Raw genomic sequence first — 24,532 nt, forward strand, 5'->3', positions numbered from 1 at the left:
CTTTAAAAAAATATTGTAAATAGTAAACAGTTCACTAAACCTTTCTGCATCGTACTGGCCCCCTACTTGTTATCTTTCATGGATTATCTTCCATTGAGGTGGCTTCCTTCCACTGTGCTTGTCTCGATTATCCACTGTGCTTGTCTCGATTATCCACTGTGCTTGTCTCGATTATCCACTGTGCTTGTCTCGATTATCCACTGTGCTTGTCTCGATTATCCACTGTGCTTGTCTCGATTATCCACTGTGTTTGTCTCGATTATCCACTGTGTTTGTCTCGATTATCCACTGTGCTTGTCTCGAAGTCCATTCATTCCATGATAATCATAAACATTGCATGTCTTAAACTATAGTTACAATCAACTGTTAAAAGAAAATAGATGGGATATCCCTCTGGTCTCTTTCTCTCCAGTGTGAGGACATGTGGCAGTAGAGACCAGTGAGCCTTGAGGAGAGACTATGGGGGACTGGAACCTGCTGGGCAGCATCCTAGAGGAGGTGCACGTCCACTCCACCATCGTAGGAAAGATCTGGCTCACCATCCTCTTTATCTTTCGCATGCTGGTGCTGGGCGTAGCGGCCGAGGACGTGTGGGACGACGAGCAGAGCGAGTTCATCTGCAACACGGACCAGCCGGGTTGCAAGACCGTCTGTTACGACCAGGCCTTCCCCATCTCCCTCATCCGCTTCTGGGTACTGCAGGTCATCTTCGTGTCCTCGCCCTCCCTCGTCTACATGGGCCACGCGCTCTACCGCCTGCGCGCCCTGGAGAAGGAGAGGCACCGGCGGAGGGTCCAGCTGAAGGCAGAGCTGGGGGAGACGGAGGCGCTGGTGGAGCAACACAAGCGCATTGAGAAGGAGTTGAAGAGGCTGGAGGAGCAGAGGAAGGTGAAGAAGGCTCCACTGAGAGGGTCCCTGCTGCGGACGTACATCATCCATATCCTAACGCGCTCCGTGGTGGAGGTGGGCTTCATCATGGGCCAGTATATCCTGTATGGCATCGGACTGGAGCCTTTGTATAAATGCGAGAGGATGCCTTGCCCCAACAGTGTGGACTGTTACGTGTCCAGGCCCACGGAGAAAACAGTGTTCATGGTGTTCATGATCGTCATCGCCGGGGTGTCTCTCTTCCTGAACCTCCTGGAGATATCCCACCTGGGCATCAAGAAAATCAAACAGACTCTGAAGGGAGACAAGTACCCAGCAGACAACGACAGTTTGATTTACAAGCCGAAGAAGAAAGCGATGATACAGCAACTGTGTGTGTCTTCTCACAATGGGCCGCTGACTCAGACCATCTTCAAAGTCATTCCTGAAGAGGATCTGAACCCAATGGACCCACCTCCCCACTACATACCAAACCACGAGGTTCCCAGGCACAACAGCGTGGCTCCAGGCCAGTACCTGGCCAACTGCACTGGCCTCCAGCCCCATCAGCACTACCAGCAGCAGCAGCAGCTCCAGCAACGTCAGCCCAGCCAAGGGATGATCCAGACCCTGCACCTTCAGGGAGCCCCAGAGAACCACACCACCACCATGGTTGACCAGCACCCTCCAGCCTACGGAGGAGTTTTCTTGAATGGAGACAGTGGGCCCAGGAACCTGCAGGGTCAGCCGAACCATAAGGACCCCAATTTACACCCTCAAGACCACTACCAGCCCAGCCACATGGAAGTAGTACCTGTGCCTATTGTAACACACAGACCCAGCATCATGACAACACACAGACCAAGCTTGGCTCTGAGGGACATAGACCTGGAGGAAGATAGGAGGAACTCAATGGGCAGCGACTTCCTCTTGCCTAACCCAGGAAGGAAGCAAAGCTTCATGACACGTATGCCCTCTGAGAGCATGTCCACCATCAGTGACTGCAGCAGCAACTCTCTACGGACATCCGACTCTGAACTGGGCGACATGGGGGACATGCCCATGATGCCACCCCCTGGAAGGAGAATGTCAATGGCAAGTAGAGCCAAGAGACAGGCAGCCTCTGACCTAGTGGTTTAGAGAGCCATAAACACTCTGTAATGTGAGCTTATTACAACAGAGCATGATAACAACAGAGCATGAGAGCATGACTCAAAGCATAAGATGGGAAGGTAGTGGGACAGAAAGAGAGAGAGAGAGAGAGAGACAGAGAGAGAGAGAGAGAGAGAGGAGAGCAAGAGAGATGTCTAGATTTGACTGGTAAAGCTTCAATAGATTTGTAATGTTGTAAAAAAAAAACATTTTTGAAATCTTCCAGAAAGTAAGTCATGATGACTAGTGTCAATGTGTTGTCTAGCCACTCTCAATCCCAAATGTTCTCTCTCTTTCAGAGTGTATTCTTGGATATCTCCTCTATCATGAAAAAGTGAAGAGGGACGAGAGCAAAAAAAGGACCCAGGAGTTGCCTACGAGTGAAACAACGCACAGGAGATATCAATAACACTGCACTCATCATTGATTGAGCCAAAAACAGCCACCATCCCATGCCAAGCCGTGCGTGGGCGTACATAGTGCCATGTGTGGGCATAAGCCATACGCAGTGCTGTTCTCCAATGTGTTTTCAATTCAAAGACCCTAAAAATGCTCAGTATCTCCAAATGAGTTACTTTTTATGTAGTTGATTGTGGCAGAAAGGGAAAAGGATTGTGCACATCAACAGAAATGTGTGAAGTGTGAGAACTTCAAATGATTGTGATAAAAGAATGTTGGTGAGCATGCAAAAGCATGGAAAATGTAATGATGTCCCTTGAAAAACTTTTGTATGCTTATATAGAGCATTCACTTTTCTAAAAGTATTATTTAGCTTGAACTTTTTAAAATCCTAACCCAGACGATGCTGGGCCAATTGTGCGCTGCCCTATGGGACTCCCAATCACGGCAGGTTGTGAAACAGCCTGGAATCGAACCAGGATCTGTAGTGATGCCTCTAGCGCTGAGATGCAGTGCCTTAGACCGCTGCGCCACTCAGGAGCCCCCATTTTATTCACGAATGGATTAAATAAATGATTTTCCTCATCAATATACACACAATACCCCATAATGACAAGGCGAAATAAGTATTCAGACCTTTTGCTACGAGACTCGAAATTGAGCTCAGGTGCATCCTGTTTCCATTGATCATCCTTGATATGTTTCTACAACTAGAATGAAGTACACCTGTGGTAAATTCAATTGATTGGACATGATTTGGAAAGGCACACACCTGTCTATATAAGGTCCGACAGTTGACAATGCATGTCAGAGCAATGAGGTCGAAGGAATTGTCCGTAGAGCTCCGAGACAGGATTGTGTCGAGGCACAGATCTGGGGAAGGGTGCCAAAACATTTCTGCAGCATTGAAGGTCCCCAAGAACACAGTGGCCTCCATCATTCTCAAATGGAAGAAGTTGGAACCACCAAGACTCTTCTTAGAGCTGGCCGCCCGGCCAAACTGAGCAATCGGGGTAGAAGGGCCTTGGTCAGGGAGGTGGCCAAGAACCCGATGGTCACTCTGATAGAGCTCCAGAGTTCCTCTTTGAAGATGGGACAACCTTCCAGAAGGACAACCATCTCTGCAGCACTCCACCAATCAGGCCTTTGTGGTAGTGGCCAGACGGAAGCCACTCCTCAGTAAAAGGCATGCTTGGAGTTTTTCAAAAGGCACCTAAAGGACTCTTAGACCATGAGAAACAAGATTCTCTGATCTGATGAAACCAATATTGAACTCTTTGGCCTGAATGCCAATTGTCACGTCTGGAGGAAACCTGGCACCATCCCTATGGTGAAGAATGGGGGTGGCAGCATAATGCTGTGGGGATGTTTTTCAGCGGCAGTAACTGGGAAACGAGTCAGGTTTGAGGAATAGATGAAGGGAGCAAAGTACAGAGAGATCCTTGATGAAAACCTGCTCCAGAGCGCTCAGGACCTCAGACTGAGGGCGAAGGTTCACCTTCCAACAGGACAACGACCCTAAGCACACAACCAAGACAACGCAGGAGTGGCTTCGGGACAGGTATCTTCATGTCCTTGAGTGGCCCAACTAGAGCCCGGACTTGAACCCGATCAAACATCTCTGGAGAGACATGAAAATAGCTGTGCAGCGATGCTCCCCATCCAAGCTGACAGAGCTTGAGACGATCTGCAGAGAACAATGGGAGAAAATCCCCAAATACAGGTGTGCCAAGCTTGTAGCGTCATACCCAAGAAGACTCGAGGCTGTAATCCCTGCCAAAGGTGCTTCAACAAAGTACTGAGTAAAGGGTCTGAATACTTGTGTAAATGCGATTTTTCCTTTTTTATATAAACATTTGCAAACATTTCTAAAAAACTGTTTTTGCTTTGTCATTACGAGTTATTGTCTGAATTTTTTTTTTTTTTTAAATGAATTTTAGAATAAGGCTGTAACGTAACAACATGTGGAAAAAGTCAAGAGGTCTGAACCCTTTCGGAATACACTATATTAAAAGCAATTTTCCCACGTTAGTGAAGACTGCATTCATGATAAATGCTTGATATATCGGCTCAATCGGAAATTAAGTGTTAATGGCGCTATAAAGCGGATCTTTCACAGCCCACATTGAATCCAGGCCTCAAACATTCAACGAGAGACTGTTATGCTAAGGAATGTGTCTTTAGTTGTTTGATATACAATCTGAACTCATGACATTAAATGCTTATTTACTAAAACTGAAAATCCCTTTTTGTCATCCTCTTTGATGGGTTAAAAGTATTATTTGAGATATTTCACAGAAGAAAAAACCAAGAATCGACACATGCTATTTGTTTTAATCCATAAACAGAAATGTTGTCTTTACAAAACATGTTTCTTCTTCCAAAACACTTGGATATCAAATGAACAAAAAACACAGTTACACCCTATTTACAATATAGCAAACTCAGGCAATTTGAACATTCAAAGATAAAATGGGGAAAGCGAAACAGCTGAATCTGCAGTTTTGCAGTTTATTCAAATTACACATAAAAAATGGATCACCAAAAATCTACAAATACAATAATAACCACTGTGTGTGTAAAAATAGAAACACCACCACATACAACTTATTCCTACAATACAGTCCTAGACCCAAAATGAGAGGTATGCCGAATTTTACAGGTAGATAAGTGTGAGAGTCCATTATGTTCCTACGAGGCATGGCCTCCGCATACACTCAGGCTGGGATTCAATCAAACCTTTACTGGTGAAAAAATAACATTGTTAATGCACATTAAAAGAAAAATGCTATTATGTTTTTCCCCAACAAGTAAACAATTTGTTTGTACTCAAATCAATCATTTTTCATGGTAAGGACAGAATGTTATTTTCCCACAGTATGGTTTTAAATTGACACCTTCTGTTCCCCTTCACATGAGTTTGGCCTCTGAAACCTCTAAGGCAAGACTTGGAGCTGCATTTGTCAAACATGTACTATTAAAATCTTGTGTGAACACATCATCCACTTACAATTGTATGTTCCATTTTAAAAACAGTTAAAAAAATCGAACTTATCGAACCAATTATGCAAAGTCTCTTGTCGTGGAAAAATCCTTAAAAAACTAAAACATGTAACAAAACCTTTTGTAAACACTTTCACCTCTTTTAAACCATCGCTTAATTTGTACTAAATAAGGACATAGTGAATTATACAACACACAAAAGACTTGTCTTTCATCCAAAATGTCAGTAAAAACAACCATCAAAAATCACTAGAATCAATATTAGGAGGTTTACATTTGTACCAACAAATAATCCTCATAGAAACATTGTTAAAATAAATTAATTTAACATGTCCATATTTCTTTTCTAAATTCAAAAATATCGAAATGGGGTGATAAGTATATTCAATGTAGTTAGAGTAACAGTTACATTCTGTGGAGCTCTGTCATTGGTACTTTCTACTATGAGGAAAACTAATGGATGTCAATGAGATTCCCCGAATGTGACATTTGAAAGTTCCTAGAGAAAACAACAAAGAAACCACTAAGCTAACCATGACACATGCTACAGAACTATCTTCCACAATGGAATCATTTGGCATTACCATGGATCAACAACTATCTAAGCATCTCTTTGAATTCGTTTTTAACATTTCACTTGATAATACACCATTAGGAATACTGGACAAGTTTAGAGGATAAATTGCACTCTTATATTTAAGAATTTACATGGATTATCTAACAAGGAATATGTGGTGCCTTCCACTTACGTCCCAATACTTTAATACATCTGATTTACACTAAATGTAAGTGGAAATACCTCAGGACGAAATACTACATTTTCACTACATGTGGGAAGGTACATTTCTACCCCTAAAAGCGCAATATGGTTCAGATAAGTATGATAGTCTTTGACACCATGAATATTTGTTGAATATAAGTTTAGTAAGTACTTGGCTTGGGAGTTTTAATTTCTAAGTGCCAATTTCAATGCATTTGGTAGGGATACGTTACCTCTTTGAGGTGCTGAATGGTACAGTACATTTTTATTTATTCCCATTTCCATCTTTAGCTACAGTATGTTGATTCCTGCATTTCTTTCATTCTTTCTTTCTTTCACAACAGATGCTACTGTGTGTCACAGGCAAAAGAGGAATGTTCATAAAAAACATGGGAAAAGAAAGTGAGAAATAAGAACTGAAGGAAACTTTGCATATGAGAGTTAATTCTACTCTCAGCTGTACAGAAGAACTCTTCAGATGTACAATTTGTAATGAAATAGCTTTTTACAGAGACATTATTGAACATTCAGAGGAATTCCTGAGTTTAACCTCCCATGATGAGAGCCAGGGAGTGAGCGAGGGAGAGAGAGAAAGAGAGAAATATATACCCAGCTAGCACATAATGTTCTGAGAACCATATGTTTCTTAAAACTTGGTGTCCTATGGTTATTTTGCATACCACCTTTCCACAACTTTATGGGAATGGTGCATAATAGTTGCTTGGCTTTGGAACATTCTCAGCACATTTAAGGAACTTGACAATAAGTTATTTTATTGGTATTACTTTAAGAGAACGTTTCCTAAAAGTTCAAACGTGGTTACATTTAATTTCAATTTTGGTAATGTTCTAGGAATATTCTCCAACTGGTTTGACATTGGGAATGTTCTCAAATTGTTCAGAGAACATTAAGAAACAATGTTCTTCTGTGGGAATTTCGGTACTTCAGTATAACGTTTCCTACAGGTTTCCTCATGGTTCCATTTAAAGTCATGTTCTCAAATTGTTCAGAAAACGTTAAGAAAACTTTCCATTAAAAAAAACATAAGAGAACTTTAGTAACGTTCAGAGAACGTTCTAAGATTGTTATTTAAAAACATACATTCCATTCTCAGAAGGTGAAGAAAACTTTCCATAAAAACCACAAGAAAACTTTAGTAACATATACCCGTAAACATATACAATCCGTTCTCAGCAACAACAAAACTCTCTCTTTCCTCTATCTTGTTAAGCGTGTTCAGGTGTGTTAACCGCACCCACTTATTGGCCACACCTGGTCTTAATGATCGCTTGTTTTCCTTGAAATGGGGTCTGTTAGAACAGACAAAAATGAACAGATTTGTATGCGTAAAAAACATGGAATGCTAACTCCATCCTGGTGGTGCAGTGGACTAATTCCATGGAGAGAGAACAGAAAATTAAAGGTTTGAATCTCACTGATGCCGTGTCACAATAAAATATAATTGCGTTTGCATGATTAATGCCTACGGAAAAACATTTCCATGTGTCTTATCTGTGCTTGGAGTTAAAAAATAATTAACACAAAATAAGCTAGCAGTGTTATTAAACATCTTAATGAAAGTTTTAAGGAAGTCATTCAAAAACCTCCAAATAATCTATAATTTCTGTTCTCAGAGCGTTAATAAAATCTCCCAGGAAAACTTTCAATGAACCAGAGTAAAAAGTTATCAGAACCCCCCTGCAACCTAAAAATAAACATTCCCAGAACAGGCAAAATGTTCCCTTCTGTTCTCGTTTAAAAAAAGTTCAGTTTTACCAGTCAGGAAACGTATGGCTTCGTTCCCACAACGAATGTGAAACCAAAAACATACATTCCCACAACTTCCAAGGAATTAAATGTGCTAGCTGGGTGGAGAGATAAAGAGAGAGGGGGAAGCTGCCAGTGCTATGTCTTAAGGAGTTTGATAACTCCAAATACCTGTTTTAACAGTATTGCTGACAAGACAACTGTAGTGTCATCCTTTAAAAAACACAGATAACAAATGTATTTCAAACTTTATACATATCAAGGTAGAGATGTGCGTCATAATAACAATAAAAAGACAAATGGTTGCTAGCTATTCAGTCGTAGCTAGCTAGGTACAGACCTGTCCGGGCTGTTCTTCTGTCGTGCATTTCTCAGTCATCTCTTGACAGAAATCCACCGAAACAGTGGGGCTACACACACCCGGAGATGCTCCAGGCTCTAGGGAAGACTCAGGGTTATCCTGCCCCAGGACAGACACCTCTGTCTCCACACCGCCCTGCCCCCTCCTAAGCCTCTGCCCAGAGCCAACATCTCTCTCCACAGGGCTTTCATAGGAGCAGGGTGACTTGGTCAGGCTGCCCTCTGAGGTTGGGGAGCCTGGGTTGGAGGTGAGGTCGATGCTGGCTATGATGGAGATGCTGTTGGTGGGAGCGGTGGGATCGCTGGGCCTGTGTGTAGGGAGCAGGGCTTTGGTCTTCTCGGGGTTCCCCTGCACCTCCCTGCACACCTCCTGGGACACAGCCTGGGACAGGTAGGAGAGGTTCTGCCACAGCTCACCCATACACACCTTCAGCTGGTTCCTCTCACTCAGTAGCTTCTCCTTCTCATGCACCTGCAAGGAAACACACATAAAGTACAGTACATGTATGTTATGAGTACATAGAGAATAGACACACAGCTTACTCTCATGGAATACAAACATATAGAAAATCCATTCGTATACAGTGCATAACCAGTATACCAAAACCTGCTCTCAAAATATTAAAACAACTGACAGTCCTACAAATGCTAACCGTAAAGATGAACCTTCCTATGATAAATAGACCTTCATGTTAAAACAATGTACGTACCAATTTGCGTATCTCCACCTCCAGGTTCTGGATGCAGTCCAGCTTCCTCTTGCGGCAGCGCTGGGCGGCGATGCGGTTCTTACTGCGCCGCCGGATGTCGTGAATGAACTCCAGCTGCTCTGAGGTCAGTTTGTGCATCTTTATCATGATCTGGAAGTCATTACGGGGAAGGTTGGTGATCTGATCCACCGGGAATGGAAGTTTGACCTGGCAGACAAATAACAAAATAAGTTTCTATCTTCTCTGGTGTACAATACAACACAACTTTATTGTCCATGTTACAGTGAACAAGTGAAATGTGTCCTCTGCTCTAATTACTCAACTCCCCCAGATAGCACACATCTCACATACACACACACACACACACACACACACACACACACACACACACACACACACACACACACACACACACACACACACACACACACACACACACACACACACACACACACACACACACACACGCACACACACAGTTTAAAGAAGCCCAGGGTGTACCCACTCAGTCCACTAGGTGACACTGTCATTCTACCTCTCGTAGATGGTCGTAGCCTGTACATGATGTTCCACTTACACTACATGACCAAAAGTATGTGGACGCCTGCTCGTCAAACATCTTATTCCAAAATCATTGGCATTAATATGGAGTTGGTTCCGACCTTTGCTGCTTTAACAGCCTACATTATTCTGGGAAGGCTTTCCACTAGATGCAGGAACCTTTCTGCAAGGACTTGCTTCCATTCAGCCACAAGAGCATTAGTGAGGTCGGGCACTGATGTTGGGCAATTAGGCTTGAAGTTGGCATTCCAATTCATCCCAAAGGTGTTCGATGGGGTTGAGGTCAGGGCTCTGTGCAGGCCAGTCAAGTTCTTCCTCAATGATCTCAACAAACCAGTTCTGTATGGACCTCGCTTTGTGCACAGGGGCATGTTCATGCTGACACGGGAAAGGGCCTTCCTCAAACTGTTGCCGTAAAGTTGGAAGCACAGAATCGTCTAGAATGTCATTGTATGTTGTAGCGTAAAGATTTCCCTTCACTGGAACTAAGGGGCCTAGCCCGAACCATGAAAAACAGCCCAGGCCATTATTATTGTTCTCCTGGCATCTGCCAAACCCAGATTCGTCCATCGGACTGCTAGATGGTGAAGCATGATTCATCAATTCCAGAGATCGCGTTTCACTGCTCGTGAGTCCAATGGCGGCAAGCTGTGGCATTGTGCATGGTGATCTTAGGCTTGTGTGAGGCTGCTTGGCCATGGAAACCCATTTCATGAAGCTCCCCACGAACAGTTATTGTGCTGACGTTGCTTCCAGAGGCAGTTTGGAACTCAGTAGTGAGTGTTGCAACCGAGGACAGACAATGTTACACGCTACGCATTTCAGTACTCGGCGGTCCCGTTCTGCGAGATTGTGTGGCGTACCACTTCGTGGATGAGCCGTTGTTGCTCTTAGACTTTTCCACTTCACAATAACAGCACTTACAGTTGACCGGGGCAGCTCTAGCAGGGCAGAAATGTGACGAATTGACTTGTTGGAAAGGTGGCATCCTATGACGATGCCACATTTAAAGTGACTGAGCACTTCAGTAAGGCCATTCTACTGCCAATGTTTGTCTATTGAGATTGCATGGCTGTGTGCTCGATTTTATACACCTGTCAGCAACGGGTGTAGCTGAAATAGCAGAATCCACTAATTTGAAGGGGTGTCCGCATACTTATGTATATATAGTGTATTTGAAGAGCAGATATAAATCAATAGTTTATATTAGTCAAAAACAGTGGGACGAAGATATTAATTTACTTCCAATTGACAAAAAGTACTTTGAAAATTACAGATGAACTAATGTTCTCAAACTGATGTTTACGATTCAATAAAGTTATCTCTGTTAACGTCATAAGGAACTCCTCCAACGTAAATAGTTGTCTGCATGATGTTCCCAATTGAAAGTCCTAGTATTCAGTGTTTAATGGGTCAGTATATGCTGTGTGACGTTTTGTCATGTCTCAGAGAGAGCTGGGGAGAGGCAGGGGACTTAGGGAGTGCTCGGTTTCAGCTGTGACCTTGGGGGAGGGGGGCTCTCTCTCTCTTTATCTCTCTATCTCTCAGAGCTGGATAGACATCTATATATAGCCCCTCCACTCACACCAGTCCCATAACAAGGTTAGGATGACAGAGTGAGCTTCAGACACAGCCGTAAATCCTGTCCTTCTCTCTCTCTTGTTCTGGTTTCCATTTTTAACTCTGCCTCCCTCTATTCAGTTCATTACTCCGCTCTGTGAGTGGGTCAGCTCTAAGAAGTAGGCCTCATCTGTATCAACTGGTGTGTGTCTGTATTATATGGGCCAGGTTCTGGGCCTGGTGCTCTGTCTCCAGGCAGGGGGCTCGCATAGTGGACTGTCCTAGTTAGGAGTGTCTAAACTGAGGGAGGGTGCCAGATGGTAGAGGGTACAGGGACACACCTTGTACCTGGTCACTGTGGATCCTGGGGTGTGTGTGTGTCTGTTCTGTCTGAGCTAAGTGTGTCAGCGCTGAGAACTGGTATGAGCATATGGACACACACACACACACTCCTCACCTCCCTTTCAGACTTGAGTGAGAAAAATCGCTAAAGCATCAACCCTCATTATGAACAGAATATCATTTTATTACACTAATTAAAAAATGACACCTCTACGGAGCTATGTGACTGAGAGTTACTTCAATTTCCTTCCGTTCATCTAAAAAAAACAGTGCCTAAAAAAGTTTAACAATTCTATCCCTGTTTGTGTATTTTCAGCAGACATTCATTGTATTACATAAATCTCTTTCCCACGCACACCCGTTCCAACGGCTTCTGACTGACTGACTCATCACTGGTCCTGAAATAGGGACTTGAATCAAACGAGGACGCTGATACAGATGAGTTAATAGAAGAAGCTGCTGTGTGTGTGTCTCTCAGAGAGAAGCTGAATGACAGGCTTTAGCCCACATTGCAGCACAGGAGGAATCATCAAATGTCTCTCCACACAGCAACATGAGAGACTGAGTGTGAGCTTAAACATTGCCATGGCAACCCCTGCGGTTCTCTTGAAATCAAGGCAGTGTGAAGTCAAGGCAGTCAAGGTCTTATCCTCAAGAGGCTGTGTGGATGGATGGTGTGTACCAGTATGGACGGTGTGTGTATGGATGGGCCATGACTAGAGCTTTAGAGATGAATAGCATCACAGATGACTAGTACTGTTCTAAACTCTCCAGGCTCTTCTTCCCCAGAACAATGGTTGTCATACCAATAACCAGTACATTCATTTACCACTGTCTCTCTGTCTCTTTCTGTGTCTTTTGTCTCCACCACTGCTTTCATAGCAGTTCATAAAGTGGAGTGGTCGTAGCAATTTGTTCATAAATGTTGCCCTTTTGGTTTAAAAAAGTATATTTCCAACCATCAGAACATATTTTCCACAACACACTCTTAGAAAAAAGGTGCTATCTAGAACCTTAAAGGGTTCTTTGGCTGTCCCCATATGAGAACCCTTTGAAGAACCCGTTTTGGTTGCAGGTAGAACCCTTTTGGGTTCCATGTAGAACCTTTTCTACAGAGGGTTCTACATGGAACCCAAAACGGTTCTGCCTGCAACCAAAAATGGTTCTACCTGGAACCAAAAGGGGTTCTCCTATGGGGATAGCCGAAGAACCCTTTTGGAACCCTTTTTTCTAAGGGTGTAGTTCATCATTTTAACCATAACACTAGTAATATCTTCAAAGAGCAAACCAATTTCGAAACCCATCGCACAGATTGCAATTGTAATATAGAGTGTAGAGGAAGTATTCTGACCTCAGGGCCTGGCTCTCTGGCAGGGCCGGACTCACTGTCTCCCTCTGAGAAGGACCCAGATTCATCACTGGAGTTGGCCCCGTATGAACGTTCACACTTGATCTTGGCACGGCCCTGAGAGAAGATGGCTTCCCCCACCACCATCCCACCGTGCTCCCTCTGCTCCCCCACCAGACAGCGAGCCAGGCCAGAGCCCGACACAGAGCATGGGGAGGAGGAGAACTCAAACTGGGGCATGTTGGAGGGCGAGTCCCCGCTGCCCACGTCCTCCAGGTAGGAGAAAGATGAGCAGGAGCTGGAGGTGCGTGTGCGGGGCTCGCATGGAGGGGAGCGGGGGTAAATCTTTATGGGCAGAGGACAGCTGGTGGTGGGTTGCGCTCGGCAGGCCACGGTCGGCAGGGGGTCCTGGAGGGCCGTGGTGAGGGTGGTAGAGGAGGTGGAGGAGGATAGGGGAGAGTAAGGCTGGCGGCAGGGGAAGGACTGACTAACACCTGTCCACAGGGATTTTGATGTGATCTCCAAAAGATCTTTTTCCAGAGACTTTCGGTCGCAGTAGGATTGAGACGGTGTTCCCAGGCGGTCGCACACTCCGGAGGAGAAGATGACGCTGCTACGGCGATCCAACTCTACTTCCTGTTTGCTGAGTCCGTCTGAGGGCATAGGTTGCATGGTCACGCCATCCACAGACGAATGCACTGTCCCTGCAGACACCCCCCTGAGGGCCCTTCCACCCTCACCTTGAAATGCCCCCCTGTTCCTGTCCCTATCCCTGTTATGGGCTAATGAGAGTTCGTTGTTCAGTAGCTGCTGGGTGAGAGGAGTGGTAGGTAGAGTGCTGTCTGGGTTACTGAGGCCCCTCTGGAGGTAGGAGCTCAGGCAGGATGGTGAGCCTCTGCTGGGGGGACGCTCTGAGGGCTCCGGACCCATCTCCATCTCCATCTCCAGGACATCCTGGCTATCCTCTGACAGTCCTGGGGGACTCCCCTCGCCCCAGGAACGGGGTTCCTCTTTGATTCTGGAGGGGGAGAGAGGGTGAGGTTGTCCCCCTTGACGGGTGCTGCTGGTCTCTGAGAGAGGGCCTGGGGAGGTTGAGGTATGGCAGTGTGACGAGGCGGCTGAGGTGACGCTGTCATCGTCGTCATTCTCTTCGCTGTGCTTGGCGCATGCCTGCTGGTACTTCCTGTATTTGGGGCATCGTGGGAGGTCAGAGGTCAGGCTGCTGGTGAGGGACGTGAGGGTTGAGTGATTGGGCCGCCGCCTCGTTGCTGAGGATGACGTCACCCTGAGCTTCTCCGACGATGCGGAACCACCACTACCGTCCATCTCTGTGATGAAGTCATCGGTGTGCGCCGACGGTGGTAACTCCTTGCGGCAGAGAAGGCCATTGTTGTGATCAGCGGTGTCGCTGTGCAGCTGGGCCTGCAGAAAGCGGAAGCAGGAGTCCTCTAGGTTGTGAACGCCCAGGAAGTCAGCACAGCGGATCACCTCATGGATGTTCTCTTTGCTCAGAACCAGCTTGGCTGTGTAGGCAAACTGTAGCAGCGGGGCAAACCCCCTGGCTGTGACCTGGTTAGGGGAGGAAAGGAGGAAACGCAGTGTTAACAGCTGTTGTGTTGTTATTGGTCCTGGGGATTTTGTGTGGGGAGAAAGCTGCTGCTTACACTCCTTACACACAGACAAACAAACACTGCAGTGTGGACTACCCATTCATGTTTTTATTTAGACATTTTTACGAGAGAGAGAGAGTGAGAGAGAGAGAGACAGAGAGAGAGAGAGAGAGAGAGAGACAGAGAGAGAGAGAGAGAGAGAGAGAGAGAGAGAGAGAGACAGAGAGAGAGAGAGAGAGAGAGAGAGAGAGAGAGAGAGAGAGAGAGAGAGAGAGAGAGAGAGAGAGAGAGAGAGAGAGAGAGAGAGAGAGAGAGAGAGAGAGAACATCGTTTCAACACTGTATATAGACATAATATAACATTTTAAATGTCTTTATTATTTTGGAACTTCTGTGAGGGTAATGTTTGAGTGTTTGAGTGTTTGCTCCAGCTCGTTCCAGTCGCTTGCTGCAGCGAACTGAAAAGACGAGCGACCCAGGAATGTGTGTGCTTTGGGGACCTTTAACAGAATGTGACTGGCAGAACGGGTGTTGTATGTGGAGGATGAGGGCTGCATTAGATCTCTCAGATAGGGGGAGTGAGGCCTAAGAGGGTTTTATAAATAAGCATCAACCAGTGGGTCTTGCAACGGGTATACAGAGATGACCAGTTTACAGAGTATAGGTGCAGTGATGTGTCCTATTAGCAGCATTGGTGGCAAATCTGACGGCCGAATGTTAAAGAACATCTAGCTGCTCGAGAGCACCCTTACCTGCCGATCTATAAATTACGTCTCCGTAATCTAGCATGGGTAGGATGGTCATCTGAATTAGGGTTAGTTTGGCAGCTGGGGTGAAAGAGGAGCAATTACAATAGAGGAAACCAAGTCTAGATTTTACTTTAGCCTGCAGCTTTGATATGTGCTGAGAGAAGGACAGTGCACCGTCTAGCCACACTCCCAAGTACTTGTATATGAGGTGACTACCTCAAGCTCTAAACCCTCAGAAGTAGTAATCACACCTGTGGGGGGAGGGACATTCTTCTTACCAAACCACATTATCTTTGTTTTGGAGGTGTTCAGAACAAGGTTAAGGAGAAAGCTTGTTGGACACTAAGAAAGCTTTGTTGTGGAGCATTTAACACAACATCCGGGGAGGGGCCAGCTGAGTACAATACAGTATCATCTGCATATAAATGGATGAGAGAGCTTCCTACTGCCTGAGCTATGTTGTTGACGTAAATTGAGAAGAGCGTGGGGCCTAGGATTGAGCCTTTGGGTACTCCCTTGGTGACAGGCAGTGGCTGAGCCAGCAGAATTTCTCACTTTATACACTGCATGAGTTAGCAAACCAGGCCAAAGACCCCTCAGAGACACCAATACTCCTTAGCCGGCCCACAAGAATGGAATGGTCTACCGTATCAAAATCTTTGGCCAAGTCGATAAAAATAGCAGCACAATATTGCTTAGAATCAAGGGCAATGGTGACATCATTGAGGACCTTTAAGGTTGCAGTGACACATCCATAATCTGAGCGGAAACCAGATTGCATACCAGAGAGAATACTATAGACATCAAGAAAGCCAGTCAGTTGATTATTGACAAGTTTTTCCGACTCTTTTGATTAACAGGGCAAAATAGAAATAGGCCTATAACAGTTAGGATCAGCTTGATCTCCCCTTTAAATAAAGGATGAACTGTGGCTGCCTTCCAAGCGATGGGAACCTCCCCAGAAAGGAGAGACAGGTTAAAAAGGTTAGAGATAGGCTTGGCGATGATAGGGGCAGCAACCTTAAGAAAGAAAGGGTCTAAACTATCTGACCCAGATGTTTTTTGGGGGTCAAGTTTAAGGAGCTCCTTTACCCCCTCGGACTAGGTGAATGCCTGCAGGGAGAAACTTTGTAGCGGGGCAGAGGAAAAAGAGGGAGAAGCATCGGGGATAGTCGCATTAGAAGGGATGGGAGATGAGGAAATGTTGGATGGGCAAGGAGGCATGGCTGAGTCAAATAGGAATCCTGACATGAAGTGGTGATTAAAGAGCTTAGCCATTTGCTTATTGTCAGTAACAACCACATCATCAACATTAAGGGACATGGGCAGCTGTGAGGAGGAGGGTTTATTCTCCAAGTTTTTAACCATTTTCCAGAACTTCTTGGGGTTAGACCCACAGAGAGAGAACTGCTCCTTAAACTAACTTTGGCCTTCCGGATAGCCTGAGTGCACTTATTTCTCATTTGCCTGAACGATAGCCGGTCAGCCTGAGTATGCGTGTGCTGAGCCTTTCACCAAATGCAATTCTTGAGGTGGAGTAACTCTGCTGTAACGAGTGCGCTGAGAGTCAGGAAGCAAGTTCAGGGAGTGTTTTAATAACTAAAATATACACGAAACACAAACAACGCACCGACATGAAAACAGAGTCAATAACACCTGAGGAAAGAACCAAGGGGAGTGACAGATATAGTCCAGGTGAGTCCAGGTGAGTGTCATGAGGCGCTGGTGGGCGAGACGATGGTGACAGGTGTGCGGGATAATCAGTAGCCTAATGACCTAGAGGCCGGAGAGGGAGTGTACGTGACATCTGCAAGATCACGGTCGAACCAGGGGCTGAACCTGTTTTTAATTCTAATTTTCTTTATAGGGGCGTGTCTGTGAACAATACCACTGAAAATATCAAAAAAGAAAGGTTCAAGCATCCTCGACGGAGGGGATCAAGCTGATTCTATACCATTTAACAGAGGCCAGTTCATTAAGGAAGGCTTGCTCATTCAAGTTTTTTAGCAATCGTCTATGACAAATCAGGACAGTTCGTTTCACTGAGCAGCCATTACGAACACAGGCTGTAAAACAGTGATCACTAAGGTCATTACAGAAAACAACAGACTGATACCTATCAGGATTATTTGTGAGGATAACTTCGAGGAGAGTAGCCTTTTCTGGGTGTTTGGAGTCAGGGGGGAGTGGTAATAATGGGATTGGTAATAATCTAAGAAAGATTTAGGGAGTCCCATTGCTTCAGGACTTGGTCAGGTGGTTTAAGCATGTCCCAATTTAGGTCACCAAGCAAGACAAATTCAGACTTAGTGTCAGGGGCCAGGAGAGAGCTTAGGGCAGGTAGGGTAGGGCACAGGCCGGTGCTGATGGAGGACGATAGCACCCAGCAACAGTCAACCAAGAGCTATTTGAAAGTTTAATGCTTAAAACCAGAAAATCAAATTGTTTGGGGACTGAAGGTGATGCTTGGTAAAGATTGCCACTCCCACCTTTGGAAGATCTGTCTTGCCGAAAAAGGTTATAACCAGAAAGGTTAACATCAGTATTCAAAACACTCTTCCTTAACCACGTCTCAGTAATGACCAACACATCTGTGAGCTGTGAACCCACACTTTCAATTGATCCATTTTAGGTAACGTGCAGAAAACCCAGGCCTTTATGAGAGCAGAAATCAGTGAAGCAGATATCAGAGCACAAGTCAGAATTGGGGCTAGCAACAGTAGATGTACATGCACATTTCCAGATATCATCAACAGTAATACAATCAAGGCACGGCAGAGGACAGGGAGAGCTCTGCACTGCTGATTTATGACATCTGAATGTGCATCAGATGGCAACAAGATCATATTGTACAGCAATTTCATCAGGTAACATGAATACAAAGACGGCGAGAGGTGGTTAGAATAGGATGGGAGGCCAATTAGGCAGGTCAGTTTAGAACAATGAGTGCCAGAGTTAGGAATTGTGTGTATTGTGTGTTTGTGCGTTGCGTATGTGCACATGTTCATTTGCATGTGTGCATATATGGAGCTGTGTGTCAAAATTTTAATTGTATGACTTAATTTGCCCTTTTTCCTGTTACGGCTTTCATATTCCTCCTCCTCGGACGAGGAGAGGCGAGAAGGATCGGACCAATACGCGGAGTGGTTAGTGTCCATAATTTATTAGCATTGAACTGAACACTATATGAAGCAAGATAACAAAATGAAAATCAAACTGACAAACAGTCCCGTGTGGCACACCGACTACACGGAAGACAAACACCCGTGAAACCCAGGCTGCCTAAGTATGATTCTCAATCAGGGACAACGATTGACAGCTGTCTCTGATTGAGAATCATACCCGGCCGAACACAAACATCCCAACATAGAAAGTCAAACATAGACAAACCCACCCAACTCACGCCCTGACCAACTAAATAAATACAAGAAAAAGGAAAACAGGTCAGGAACGTGACATTTCCTTTGAAAAAAATGACCAGTGCGTGCTGCAGTAAAGTGGAGTCGTTTTGTCAAAAGTTAATTTTGTCCTAATTGTCATGATGAAGAGAATTTAGAACACCTTTAAGTGAAATACTACAGAAGTAAAGAAATATGGGATCTGATGAGAATTATCGGGTTTGATGTATGTAGAAATCCCAAATCAAGGTGTCTTCGATATTTACATGGATTACTTTACTAAAGAAGTATGGTGAACAATATTATGCATTGACATTACTAAACAAATATTGTGGACAATATAATGCATTATGAACAGTAAAATGTGGAAGACAAAATGTCTATAAGACTATAAAACAACATTATTGTTCAAACACTATTTATTTTACAAACCAAAATGAAACTAAAAACAAGAAGAAAAAAACCCTCTATGGAAACTATTAAATCTGTAAACCATGCTATGTAATTATGAACATAAATGTATTGATGTGAAAGTTCATTTGAATTCATGTGAATTATTTATGATTGTAAAATGTGCAAAACTTGAATAAAGATATATATTTTTTTAAACAAACAACAACTGAAATAAGCCATGCTTTCTAGTCATTAGAGGATGGATTTTGACATGTGAAGTGGTTCAGGCGTTGATAGTGATTACTATATGAGGTAGAGTCAAAGAGATAATCAAATTGACAGATCTAGGACATTATATGCTAATGGTAGCCACTGGGATGTGGGCCGGGGCTGTTCCGGCCGCGATTACATAAAGCGGCGGAAACGGCGGAAAGATAACGTATCACTGATTCTGAAAATTAACACAGGGTTTTCAGGAATCCTTCCAACACTAGGTAAACAAGCTATTGGAATGCTTCAGTGTGACACCTGAGCAAGCTATCCGGCCGCCTCCCTGTCTCTATCTCACTCTCTCTCTGCCTCACACAGACACAAAAGATCATGAATTTTGAGTACTCAATAAGTCTAGATTCTCTCTCTCTCTCTGTCTCTCTCTTTGGCTGACACGTCCTTTCTACCACTCTTTTGCAGGTATCTGAATGTAATGGAAGGGCTGTGTAATAATACATTGTAACAGTATAAAACGGCCACGCCCAGGGGCGCATAAAGTCTTTCAAGTCAAGTTATAGCGCTTTCTAAGGGCTGTTAGACATACATATACATGTACATGATTGGTCATTACCCACCTTGTCAGACAGGCTGATGATTGGCTCCTGCTCGGGGTGTGTGTGTCCCAGCAGCACCTGTAGGAAGTATCTGCTGCTGGCTGCCAGGACGGCTCTGTGGGCCCTGATCTCCGTCCCCTCCACCACCACCGTCACATCACACAGGATGTCCTGCCGCCGCTGGTCCTCCAGACTCAGCAGCACGTTGGCACAGTGCACCGTCGACTCATACACGTACATGGGAGCATCCCCGGACCTGACGTGGGCATGAGCCCCCTCATCCGCAGACATCCTGCTCACGTCCTGCAGAGACACAGACACGATGTTTGTTGGATACACAGTCAATGGACCCAAAGGATGCAAAGGACCTAATTTCTCTGAGGTTTCTTTTTTTCTTTCTTTCTTTTACAAATATGGAGAAAAGAAAACGCTCTCTCTCTCCTCCATACACGTACAAACGTGCCCACGTGCATGCACGCACAAGCGCACAAACTTGTATTCTGTTCAGGTGTTCAGTTAGACAGGGGACATACCACAGTAATGACAAACCTCAAATATGTTTTTATCACCTCTTCGCCACTAGCTTCAACAGAGAATCCTGGATTCAACAAACCTGACATACATCCCGTGATCATTTCCTAATAGGATACACATGTAGTCTCTGGACTAGTCTCTCTTCACCCACATTCATAGCTCAGACGTTCATGGCGATTTGAGATTACTAGCCTACAGCACAAACAGCATTATCTTGTTGTGCTGATACCTAGGAAAGGACAACGATGACGTTAGTTAAGGGCTCTAGCCCTTACAGACAACAACGATTTAGCGTTAATTGTAAAAAAATAAATGTAAAGCACATTGGAAATCATATGATGTGACAATAAAAGCATAGAAAATAAATACGCTATGTGCAGGAAGTCTAAGGTAGCGTCACTCGGTATGGTTCCACATGGATTCAAAGTGGTTCAATGCGGAGGCATTTTCCATTGTGCTCATCTCAACACTAGAGCACTTAAAGCTCCTGCAGCCCTACAGACAGCTGAAGCTGCAGTCTGTCTATTTGAGCCCAGGAGTGTGTGGTGTGTGGTGTGTGTGTGTGTGTGTGTGTGTGTGTGTGTGTGTGTGTGTGTGTGTGTGTGTGTGTGTGTGTGTGTGTGTGTGTGTGTGTGTGTGTGTGTGTGTGTGTGTGTGTGTGTGTGTGTGTGTGTGTGTGTGTGTGTGTGGACTCATCATGCTTGGAGAGGTTTCTTTCTGCTGTGTCACGGTGTTTTAATGTGCAGAGCCTGGAGCCAGGGGCCTGCCGCAGAGGAACAGACTCCAGAGGGGAATCTTCTCAGAATTCTAAATCGTCTACTATTTGCCCTCAGGTTACCTTTATGACTAGGGGAGAAAAGGCTCACAATAGCATCATAATATTCCCTTTCTTTGTAGCTCCATAAATAAACGGTGATGCTTGCAAATGCTATTAATAAGCCACTTTGGTGTCCCTCTCCTCATAATATTTAGGTTATTACAGAATATACATTTCAGCATTTATAATTTCCCCCTTGTCAAAAAACTGTATTTTTCTAGAGCAGTGTTGACTAGTACTATTACAGTAATACGCCTGATGCCATTAATTGGTCTTGATTGAACAGAATCAGCCCTTGATTGAACAGATTGATTGCCCTCATTCGTAGTCTCTGTGAGCTAAGCAGGCCAGCAGTAGAACAGAACAATTTTCTCTTTAACGGTTTGATAAATGTGGAGGACAAAAAGTTCGGACAAAACAACAAACCAGCCACAGACAAAGAGCTTGTTCCCTTTCCTTGGCCTAATCTTCCACACCTTCCATCTCTCTCTGCTCATCTACAGGACAACCACAACCTTCCCTCATTAACTTTAATACACCGATATGTCAATGGAAATGAGCCATAACTTCAAACCAGTGTCAATACCCTTACAATACCTTGCGAATTAGACTAGCAACCACATGACATACCTTTGCAAATTAGACTAGCTATCATTCTTATGTTTGACACTTGATCTTCAAAGTCGAATTCATTAACTCACCACAAACACCAGATGAATATTAATAAACAGTCTGTTTCTGTAAACAAACCGTTGCCGGCCGTTTCATCATGTTGTCTGTTGTGTGTGGATGACATATTTCTACATCATATTTGTCTGCCAGACAGACAGCTTCTAGACAGACAGGCAGCTAACTGTATAATCATTACTCCAGGCTTCTGGGAGTCCAACTGTTAATACTTGACGAGAGCCAGGGGAGGAGAGCATATCCCCCTGCTCACCCCTCCTTCTCATCCCTTCTCGTTCCACTCTCAGCATGTCACAGTTCTGGGATCATATTGGAGATAATTGAGCTTTGGCTGGTTCAGACGGAGGGTAGAGCTAGTTGGGTGAAATAAACAGGACGTGAATTGAGGTTGGCGGGGTATACACAGTATAGAAAGTGCTGTAAGACTGTTTTGCCTTGGTGTGCCTGTAGGTGACTACATTGTAATTGGCTACAGTGTACACGGAGGTTGCGTGGGCAAAATCAGACATCAACTCAGAGATAAACATCAGTTGTCATTTTACAGTACAACAGACTAACAACGAGGACGAGAATTCGTCTTTCAGAATGAAATAATCAGCTGGTGATACAACACTATTATTATGAGCAACGACTCAGTGAGGAACTGTGTGTGTGTGTGTGTGTGTGTGTGTGTGTGTGTGTGTGTGTGTGTGTGTGTGTGTGTGTGTGTGTGCGCGTGTGTGCGTGTGACATTACAAAGGCAATAAACAAACACATTAACAAAGGGCACAGTGGGAGGGTCTCCCTAAGTCTCCTTTGTAGATGACTTTATGAAGCTGTACAGTATCAGCGACAACAATTAACAATTAAATATTGAACAGCTCCTCTGGGTCTCACTGTCTCTGCCTTCTGTTCAAATGAACAAGCGCAGCACTAGATAGCACAGCTGTGATAGGCACTTACCTAACTTCATTGTTGAAGAATAAAAACATTAGTTACCAAACCCGTTCACAGTGTTGGTTAACTCCTGAGCTTCCTCGGGTGTCCACCGAATTAGGTAAATACGCATTTAGTTTTACCGCACCTCACTGCTGGAACGATTTACAAAACTCATTACAATTGGATGTTCTGGTGCCACTCGGGCAAATTAAAGTATTGATTGAGCTCCTAGTAGCTGAGAAATGTAATTGTTTTTCTTATAAAATTGTACATTGTATTGATCACTGTTTTGTTTCATATTGTATTTTGGATTTTTACGTTACTGTGATCAGGGCACTGTTGTGAATGAGACTCTGATCTCAATGAGTTAACCTCAGAAGCTCAACTCAAAGGAATGCCACATCGATCCACATCATCTTCCATAGTTAGGGTTGCAAATGGAGGGTTATATTACTGGAAACTTTCTACGTTTACCAGTAAACTACCAGAATTTTGGTATCTTTCAAGGATTTTATGTTTTTGAATTTTTTTATTTCACCTTTATTTAACCAGGTAGGCTAGTTGAGAACAAGTTCTCATTTACAACTGCGACCTGGCCAAGATAAAGCAAAGCAGTGCGACAAAAAACAACAACACAGTTACACATAGGATAAACAAACGTACAGTCAATAACACATTAGAAAAATCTATATACAGTGTGTGCAAATGGAGTAAGGAGGTAAGGCAATAAATAGGCCATAGTAGCGAAGTAATTACAATTTAGCAAATTAACACTGGAGTGATAGATGTGCAGATGATGATGTGCAAGTAGAAATACTGGTGTGCAAAAGAGCAAAAAAGTAAATAAAAATAATATGGGGATGAGGTAGGTAGTTGGATGGGCTATTTACAGATGGGCTATGTACAGTAAGCTGCTCAGATAGCTGATGCTGAAAGTTAGTGAGGGAGATATAAGTCTCCAACTTCAGCGATTTTTGCAATTCGTTCCAGTCATTGGCAGCAGAAAACTGGAAGGAAAGGCGGACAAAGGTGGTGTTGGGTTTGGGGATGACCAGTGAGATATACCTGTTGGAGCGCGTGCTACGGGTGGGTGTTGTTATGGTGACCAGTGATCTGAGATAAGACGGAGCTTTACCTAGCAAAGACTTATAGATGACCTGGAGTCGAGTATGTGGCGAGGGCCAGCCGACTAGAGCATACAGGTCGCAGTGGTGGGCGGTATAAGGTGATTTGGTAACAAAACGGATGGCACTGTGATAGACTGCATCCAGTTTGCTGAGTAGAGTGTTGGAGGCTATTTTGTAAATGACATCGCCGAAGTCGAGGATTGGTAGGATAGTCAGTTTTACGAGGGTATGTTTGGCAGAGTGAGTGAAGGAGGCTTTGTTGCGAAATAGGACGCCGATTATAGATTTAATTTTGGATTGAAGATGCTTAATATGAGTCTGGAAGGAGAGTTTACAGTCTAACCAGACACCTAGGTATTTGTAGTTGTCCACATATTCAGAACCATCCAGAGTAGTGATGCTAATCGGGCGGGCGGGTGCGGGCAGCAATCGGTTGAAGAGCATGCATTTAGTTTTACAAGCATTTAAGAGCAGTTGGAGGCCACGGAAGGAGTGTTGTATGGCATTGAAGCTCGTTTGGAGGTTTGTTAACACAGTATCCAAAGAAGGGCCAGATGTATACAGAATGGTGTCGTCTGTGTAGAGGTGGATCAAGGAATCACCAGCAGCAAGAGCGACATCATTGATATATACAGAGAAAAGAGTTG

At 44.3% G+C, this 24,532-nt stretch overlaps 2 protein-coding genes across 2 annotated transcripts in view; one reads left to right on the forward strand and one right to left on the reverse strand.

Moving 5' to 3' along the window:
• Positions 1–459: 459 nt before the first annotated feature.
• Positions 460–2,357, forward strand: LOC129813420 (gap junction alpha-5 protein-like). The gene is made up of 2 exons (XM_055865756.1): positions 460–1,962; positions 2,319–2,357. Exons 1-2 carry the CDS (start codon positions 460–462, stop codon positions 2,355–2,357), a joined length of 1,542 nt encoding a protein of 513 aa, XP_055721731.1.
• Positions 2,358–4,732: 2,375 nt separating this feature from the next.
• LOC129812667 (transcription regulator protein BACH2-like) overlaps positions 4,733–24,532 on the reverse strand; it is a 41,340-nt gene continuing 21,540 nt past the window's right edge. Inside the window, exons 2-5 of the mRNA XM_055864427.1 lie at positions 19,824–20,105; positions 12,833–14,398; positions 9,019–9,225; positions 4,733–8,780 (exon numbers count right to left, since the gene is read on the reverse strand). Coding sequence (XP_055720402.1) covers positions 8,277–8,780; positions 9,019–9,225; positions 12,833–14,398; positions 19,824–20,093 — 2,547 coding nt within the window. The 5' untranslated portion in view covers positions 20,094–20,105 and the 3' untranslated portion in view covers positions 4,733–8,276. The remainder of the gene's footprint in view (positions 8,781–9,018; positions 9,226–12,832; positions 14,399–19,823; positions 20,106–24,532) is intronic.

Source organism: Salvelinus fontinalis, chromosome 16 (genome assembly GCF_029448725.1).
Source record: "Salvelinus fontinalis isolate EN_2023a chromosome 16, ASM2944872v1, whole genome shotgun sequence".
Classification (NCBI taxonomy): domain Eukaryota; kingdom Metazoa; phylum Chordata; class Actinopteri; order Salmoniformes; family Salmonidae; genus Salvelinus; species Salvelinus fontinalis.